The sequence below is a fragment of the Scylla paramamosain genome, chromosome 36 (assembly GCF_035594125.1).
Source record: "Scylla paramamosain isolate STU-SP2022 chromosome 36, ASM3559412v1, whole genome shotgun sequence".
In the NCBI taxonomy this organism is placed as follows: domain Eukaryota; kingdom Metazoa; phylum Arthropoda; class Malacostraca; order Decapoda; family Portunidae; genus Scylla; species Scylla paramamosain.
The window spans coordinates 1,856,596-1,865,465 of NC_087186.1; the positions used below are offsets into that span (position 1 = coordinate 1,856,596).

General features: G+C 37.5%; 1 protein-coding gene and 1 pseudogene across 1 annotated transcript in view; one reads left to right on the forward strand and one right to left on the reverse strand.

Moving 5' to 3' along the window:
* LOC135090776 (glutamate receptor ionotropic, delta-2-like) overlaps window positions 1-6,640 on the forward strand; it is a 170,689-nt gene extending 164,049 nt beyond the window's left edge. The window contains exon 16 of the mRNA XM_063987847.1: window positions 6,403-6,640. Coding sequence (XP_063843917.1) covers window positions 6,403-6,483 — 81 coding nt within the window. The 3' untranslated portion in view covers window positions 6,484-6,640. The remainder of the gene's footprint in view (window positions 1-6,402) is intronic.
* LOC135090775 (glyceraldehyde-3-phosphate dehydrogenase-like) lies at window positions 3,904-4,705 on the reverse strand (annotated as a pseudogene).
* Window positions 6,641-8,870: the final 2,230 nt, after the last annotated feature.

Genomic DNA, 8,870 nt, shown 5'->3' on the forward strand with positions numbered 1-8,870 from the left:
TTACCAAAATCTTTAAAAGAGGATGACCAAGACTCAGTAAGGAAAGCCAGAAGATCACCAGTAGAGCGGCCTTGACGGAACCCATACTGGCGGTCAGATAGAAGGTTGTGAAGTGATAGATGTTTAAGAATCTTCCTGTTGAGGATAAATTAAAAAACTTTAGCTAGGCAGGAAATTAAAGCAATAAGAAGGATTAGAACGGTCACCCTTTTTAGGAACAGGCTGAATGTAAGCAAATTTCCAGCAAGAAGGAAAGGTAGATGTTGACAGAGCTGAAAGAATTTGACTAGGCAAGGTGCAAGCACGGAGGCACAGTTTCGGAGAACAATAGGAGGGACCCCATCAGGTCCATAAGTCTTCCGAGAGTTTAGCCCAGCGAGGGCATGGAAAACATCATTGCGAAGAATTTTAGTAGGTAGCATGAAGTAGTCAGAGGGTGGAGGAGAGGGAGGAACAAGCCCAGAATCGTCCAAGGTAGAGTTTTTAGAAAAGGTTTGAGCGAAGAGTTCAGCTTTAGAAATAGATGTGATAGCAGTGGTGCCATCTGGTTGAAATAGAGGAGGGAAAGAAGAAGAAGCAAAGTTATAGGAGATATTTTTGGCTAGATGCCAGAAGTCACAAGGGGAGTTAGATCTTGAAAGGTTTTGACATTTTCTGTTAATGAAGGAGTTTTTGGCTAGTTGGAGAACAGACTTGGCATGGTTCCGGGCAGAAATATAAAGTGCATGAGATTCTGGTGATGGAAGGCTTAAGTACCTTTTGTGGGCCACCTCTCTATCATGTATAGCACGAGAACAAGCTGCACTAAACCAAGGTTTGGAAGGTTTAGGTCGAGAAAAAGAGTGAGGAATGTACGCCTCCATGCCAGACACTATCACCTCTGTTATGGGCTCAGTACATAAAGACGGGTCTCTGACACGGAAGCAGTAGTCATTCCAAGGGAAATCATTCCAAAGGGAAATACCTCCTCAGGTCCCCCCAGCTAGCAGAGGCTAAACGCCAGAGGCACCTGTGCTTAGGGGGATCCTGAGGAGGGATTGGATCGATAGGACAAGATACTGATATGAGATTGTGATCGGAGGAGCCCAACGGAGAAGAAAGGGTGACAGCAAAAACAGAAGGATTAGAGGTCAGGAAAAGGTCAAGAATGTTGGGTGTATCTCCAAGACGGTCAGGAAAACGAGTAGGGTGTTGCACCAATTGCTTTAAGCCGTAGAGGATAGCAAAGTTGAAGGCTAGTTCACCAGGATAGTCAGTGAAGGGAGAGGAAAGCCAAAGCTGGTAGTGAACATTGAAGTCTCCAAGAATGGAGATCTCTGCAAAAGGGAAAACTGCCAGAATGTGCTCCACTTTGGAAGTTAACTGGTCAAAGAATTTCTTATAGTCAGAGGAGTTAGGTGAGAGGTATACAGCACAGATAAATTTTGTTTGAGAGTGACTCTGTAGTCGTAGCCAGATGGTGGAAAACTCGGAAGAAGCGTGGGCACGAGAGCAGGTTAAGTCATTGTGCACATAAACGCAACATTTAGCTTTGGATCGAAAATGAGGATAGAGGAAGTAGGAGGGAACAGAAAAGGGGCTACTGTCAGTTACCTCAGACACCTGAGTTTCATTGAGGAAAAGAAGATGAGGTTTAGAAGAGGAGAGGTGGTGTTCTACAGATTGAAAATTTGATCTTAGACCGCGAATGTTGCAGAAGTTAATGAAGAAAAAGTTGAGGGGGGTGTCAAGACACTTAAGGTCGTCGACAGAAAGGCAGTCCGGCCTTGGGACATTTATGGTCCGAGGCTGGTGTAGGAGTCACCATGATAATTTTGAAATTTTTGAGTGAAAGGTGTGTGTGTTATTAGGTGCTTGTAGTTTTTTTGTGGAGGAAGAGAGTTGTCTTTAAAGGGCAGGCTGTGACTGCCCCCTTTTGTTGTGAGACACAAAGGGAAACGTTCAGTGAGGTCACAGCTGAGTTTAATGATAAGTTCACAGCACCTCCTGAACAGTGCTTTAGACCTCAATGGGAGTAATTCTCGTTTCGGCAGATGTCTACTGCCTCCTCCTTATGAGAATGATAAAAAAAAAAAAAATAAATAAATAAATAAAATAGGATACCTGTCTTGAAAATTACCTCTTAAAAAAGTTCAGGTCATAGGAAGGAGAAAATACAGCAGACAGGGATTCCCAGAGTTTACCAGAGAAAGGGATGGCTGATTGAGAATACTGATTAACTCTTGCATCGGGGCATGAGAGACAACAAACTCTTGTGCAGCGAGGCTGCGAGACGAAGGGAGACATGCAGTTAGCAAAATCGGAAGAGCAGTTAGTGGTAGAAGATAGCAAGAGATGCAACATTGCAGTGATGAAAAAGAGGCTAAAGACAGAGGAGTTGATAAGAAGAAAAGCTGTAGATTCCACCCTATCTAGAAGAGAGATATGAGTGGAAGCCTCCCTCCATATATGTAAAGCATACTCCATTTACAGATAAGACCCTTTTAGTAAGTTAGAAGTTGGGGAGTGAGAAAAACTGGCGGAGGCGACTCAGAACACCTAACCTCATAGAAGCTATTCTAGATAGAGATGACATGTGAAGTTTCCAGTTTACATTACAAATAAAGAATACACCAAGGATGTTCAGAGTAGAAGGTGCGTGGGGGATTTGATTATCATTAAAGAAGAGGGGATAGTTATCTAGAAAGTTGTGTCGAGTTGATAGATGGAAGAACTGAATTTTTGAAGCAATGAACTTTACTAAGTTTGATCTGCCCCAATCAGAAGTCTTAGAGACATAAGAAGTCAGGCATTCTGTGGCTTCCTTGCGTGAGTTGTTACTTCCTGAAGGGTTGGACGTCTACGAAAAGACGTGGAAAAGTGGAAAAGGTGGTATCATCACCGTAGGAGTGGATAGGACAAGAAGTTCGGTTTGCAAGTCCATTAATGAATATTAGAGAAAGACAGTGACAGGAAGAAAGTGACAGGAAGACAGGAAGAAAGTAACAGGAAGAAAGAAGTGACAGGACAGAACCATGAGGAACAACACAATTAACAAACTTTGGATAAGAATAGTCACCGTCTACTACAGCAGCAAGAGAACGGTCAGAGAGGAAACTTGAGATGAAGTTACGGAGAAAAGGATAGAAGCCGTAGGAGAGTAGTTCGGAAATCAAAGCTTTGTGCCAGACTCAATAGCTTTTGATATGTTTAAGGTATCTGCAAAAGTTTCACCAAAATCCCTAAAAGAGGATGACCAAGACTCAGTAAGGAAAGCCAGAAGATTACTAGTACAGCGGTCTTGACTGAACCTATACTGGTGATCAGATAGAAGGTTGTGAAGTGATAGACGTTTCAGAATCCTCCTGTTGAAGATGGATTAAAAATCTTTAGATAGGCAAGAAATTAAAACAATAGGACGGAAGTTTGAGGGACTAGAACTTTCACCCTCTTTACGAGCAGGCTGAATCTAGGCAAACTTCCATCAAGGAGGAAAGGTAGATGCTGACAGACAGACTTGAAAGAGTTTGATTAGGCAAGGTGGAGGCACGGAGGCACAGTTTTGGAGAACAATAGGAGGAACCTCCCATCAGGTCCATAAGCCTTCCGAGTATTTAAGTCAACGAGGTATGGAAAACATCACTGCGAAGGATCTAAATGGACAACATGAAGTAGTCAGAGGGTGGAGAAGGAAGAACAAGCCCTGAATCAGCCAAGGTAGAGTCTTTAGGAAAAGGTTTGAGCGAAGAGTTCACCTAAAGATGGCAATGGCACCTTCATGCAGAAATTAAATTCAGAAAGAAGTGAAGTTATTGGCATTATTCCGGGCAAAAATATAAAGTGGATGAGATTCAGGTGATGGAAGGATCAACTACCTTTTATGGGCCACCTTTCTTTTATGTATATCACAAAAAACAGGCTGTGTTAAGAGCAATTCTTGTCCAGAATGCAAGTCAAGTCAACCACAGACACATCAGGAGTAGGGACAAAGAAGGCCATGCCGGTAAGTTCAGTTTAGGAATGACTTTGCATACAGTCTTAGCGGCACCAGTGGAGGATGGATTGATGTTCTGTGCAGCACCAAGGCCACCACGCCTGTCCTTAGCAGAGGGCCCATCAGCAGTCTTTTGGGTGGCAGTAACAGCATATACAGTGGTCATGAGACGCTGGACAATCTCATAGTTGTCATGAAGTACCTTGGCAACTGATGCCAGGCAGCTGGTGGTACAGAAGGCATTCGAGACCACCTTCATGTCCTTGGAGTACTTCTCCAAATTCACACCACACACAAATATGGGTGCATCAGCCGAGGGAGCAGAGATCACCTTAGCACCACCAGTGAAGTGAGCAGAGGCCTTCTTGGTGGTGGTGAACACGCCAGTAAACTCCACAACATACTCAGGCTTCTGCTCATTCTATACAGTAATCTTGTGGCCACCAACAACCAGAGATCCATCCTCTGCCTTCACCTCACTCTAGTACCTGACATGGGTGGAGTCATACTTGAACATGTGAATCATGTAGTCCAAGGCAATGAAAGGATCATTCACAGGTACAACCTCGGCGCCTTTCAGCAGAACAGCACGAAATACTAGACGACCGATGTGGCTAAATCCGTTGATACCGATCTTGGACATATTGGTGTTGGAGTTGGTGAGATAATGCAAGAGTAATATCACTCTGGTCTGATTAGGCTAGACTAGACTAGAGAAAGAGTAAGGAATATACGCCTCCCTGCTAGACACTATCTTCTCTGTTATTCCTTGATACGGAAGAAGTAGTTATTCCAATGAAAATCAGAGTAATCCTCCTCAGATCCCCCCAATTAACAGAGGCAAAACGTCAGAGGCCTTTCCGCTTTGGGGGATCCTGAGGAGGGACTGGAGCGATAGGACAAGATACAGATAATGAGGATGTAATTGGAGGGGCCCAGTGGAGAAGATAGGGTGACATCATAAGCAAAATAATTTGAAGCCAGGAAAAGTCAAGAATGATAGGCGTAAAATACGCTCCAATACGATCAGGCTCCAATACGGTCAGGAATATGAGTAGACTGTTGCACCAATTGCTCTAGGTCATGGAGGATAGCAAAGTTAAAGGCTAGTTCATTAGGATGGTCAGTGAAAGGAGAGGAATGCCACAGCTGGTGGTGAATATTGAAGTCTCCACAAAAGGGAAGAGAGTCAGGAAGTGCTCCACTTTGGATATTAATTTCTTATTGTCAGAAGAGTTAGATGAGAGCAAGGATGAGAGATAATAAGGATAATCCGTCAAATTTTTGTTTCACACCATGCATTGCATCGGTGACGTCAAACTAGTAAATGAAGAAGTAAATGCTTGCTTCGGCGCACGAGTCTTGCTATACCCCTAGAGATGGGTACGCATTATAGGGGTTTGTGCAATATATTCATCCTCTAATAAAACCCACAATTTAAAACAAAACGAAGTACATACAGTATTTTTTTAGGTTCCCAAGACAACAAAATTTGGTAATTGAAAAAGAGCATGTGAAGGAGGAGATAAATTGTTGGTAAGATCATACGAGTATATTACCTACAAAGTGGTTGCCCTAATGTTCCTATGAATTTCTTTCCTTCATCCCTTTGCATTCTTTCAAACACAATTAATATAGTGTGGGAAAATGATGAATAGATCTAATTAACACTAACTTCTGGCTGAATATTCACGAGATTACATAAAAGAATGGACGTTTTCTGTAGCAATTTATGCTAATAGAGAGGTGTCTGATGTATTTTTAGATTAAATTTTTATTTGTTCTTCTATTCTTTTCACTTCATTGTACTGTTGTCACAATACAAGCGAAACTAGTATGATATTAAGCGAGCATCAGCCAACATAATTTATATATATATATATATATATATATATATATATATATATATATATATATATATATATATATATATATATATATATATATATATATATATATATATATATATATATATATATATATATATATATATATATATATATATATATATATATATATATATATATATATATATATATATATATATATTTTTATTTTTTTTTTATTTATTTATTTTTCTATTTTGTTTGTTTGATTTCCTCTACTGATATTCATTAAATATGGGTGTATTAGTTCTTAATATGAGTTACTTTACAATCGTTAAATTACATAATTACTTGCACCATTGAAAAGATTTTGGGACATTTTTTTTATGGTTTTCAGCCGTTTTTTGGGTTATATGGTGGTTGGTCAGTTTTAAAACTAGATTAACAGTCCACATCACAATAAAATCCAACTTTTTAATATAATAATATTTCTTCATGTGGACCATACTCTGTGCGCGCGCGCGCGCTCACGCGCGCGTATGTATGTGTGTGTGTGTGTGTGTGTGTGTGTGTGTGTGTAATGTTTTTATCTCTCCTTTTCAGGGAGCGTTTTTCATCTTGACAGCTGGTGGCATCGTCTCTGCCTTATCCTTTTTGATTGAAACTCTTAAGCTGTATGCTTAGACCGAGCAAACTTTATCTCCTATCTTACTACATTGGATTTTCATCACATTTTGATGACAGAATAATGTAAATTTTACCTTTCCTATCTGGGAAATTAAAATAATAATAAAAAAAGAAAACTATCTAAGCAGTAAGTGATCTAGTAAATCTATCAGAGACAATGAATATTACTATCCTACATCGGCGAATGATGCGCAAGTATTTAACGAAACAAAACGAAACGAAACGAAAGTTTCCAGTCACACTTTTTGTATGTATGTTGAATAAATAGAACATGTAATAAGGCAGTTCAATAGTTATCGTTTCCATACAGCAAACATGAAACCGAGATAAGGCCCAGTTAGGCACTTATGGAGCGCTGAAGACCGCCCTACTGATTATTAAGGAAAATGCTATCTCCGCGTGGAGAGAAGCCATCAGGTGAAGCATTTCGTGGATGGTGTAAGGACTGTTTAATATATATATATATATATATATATATATATATATATATATATATATATATATATATATATATATATATATATATATATATATATATATATATATAAAGTTATTTTGATCCTAACACTTCGCTTTTGTGGTTAGAACAGTGGATTTACACTTTTACTTCATTTCATTATAATATAGGTTACTTTTGGTTTTGACGACCTTTGCAAAATCTCAATTGCTTATCTAACAGTTAAAACATTGAAAGAAAGAATATGAAGGGTTCTAAAGATATTTAATTTTAATAAGATCATTCTGGAACTGACCAGATCTACCAAGAAATTTTTCGTATTTAGAAGAATTTGCTTACATTTCAGAAATCTCAAATCTTCCAGAATGTTCTACCAGACACCTTTGGAAGTTTCTATAACATTTTAGAGTATTCTATTCAATGTAAACATTTCCAGAGTATTCTAGAACTTTCTAGAATACAGTAAAATATATAGAAGTTTCAAGAATTTTCTAGAATCTACAGAAATTTTCTAGAATGTTTCAGAATATTCGAAAGTAAGTTCAAGAATATTCTAGAAAGATTGAGAACATACTGGAATACATTCTAGAAAGACTAAGAATATACTAGAGTACTACTTGACAATATAAAAGTAGCGGTTTGCAGACCAGAAATCAGTTCTGTTTCAACTTCCTGAGAAGACATCACAAGAGGTGAAATGGCATCAAGAAGCTACAATCATTCTCTGGATGCATTCTGCAACATATGTGGTCAATTCATCAAGACAAGAGCAAAGATGTTCTCTGTGACAGCATCTGGAAAAAAATGGTGAAATTTAGCTATCTTGGGACAAAAAATAATTCTAAAAGCCACAAGAGTTGCAATGCGTTGCAATGAAAGGAGTTAGAAAATAACACTTAATTGTCAAAGACAAGAAAAAAAAAGTTACATAGTGTTATAAAAAGTACGAATCCTATATTAAACAATCAAACTACATCTTGCCTTCTCGCCTTTTCATACTACGCTTCGAAGCTTTAATTTTTATTTCTCGTCTCTTCTTTCCTCAGTCCACCTGCAACACGCTCCCATATCAGATATCCCATATCCCATATCAGGTCTATTTTATTACTATATATATATATTTTTTTTCAAATATTTTGTTTTTCTTTGTCTATATTTTTCATCTATTTTACATTTTATCCATTGTTACATTTCATATACACTTTTTTATTCGTTTTTACGTATTATATATTATGTTTCTTTCACCTTGCAATAAACCTTGTTTTTCTGTTTTAGCTTGAAAATGCCGTGAGTCATACGCCAAAATGTTGGAAGAATAAACCTCACTCCGCTATAATTGTCCATACACGCCGAACTACAACTACACGGAATAAATGAATAAATAAATAAATAAATAAATATATATATATATATATATATATATATATATATATATATATATATATATATATATATATATATATATATATATATATATATATATATATATATATATATATATATATATATATATATATATATATATATATATATATATATATATATATATATATATATATATATATATATATATATATATTTATAATAGAACAGGTTCCTAGTTATAGATGAAGTAAAGAGGGATACACCAGACTTTCTTTTTCATTTGTTGCAAGGCATTTATTGCAAGGCATCATCAGGCTAGAAAGTTTGATAAAAATAAGTACAAAGACAGAAGAATCATAATAAAATATTACACTAGGGTCACAGATTAAAACCAACAGCAACTAAAAGAGACAGGCAGGCAAGCAGTAACATAAAATAAGAAAAAAACAATGCGATATAATAACTTATCAGCTACAACTTATACAAGACAAAAAAAAAAAAAAAGTCAAGCAAAATTAAGGTGTGAAGCTATGGACAAACCTTGTGTGGTCTCGCTTATGGT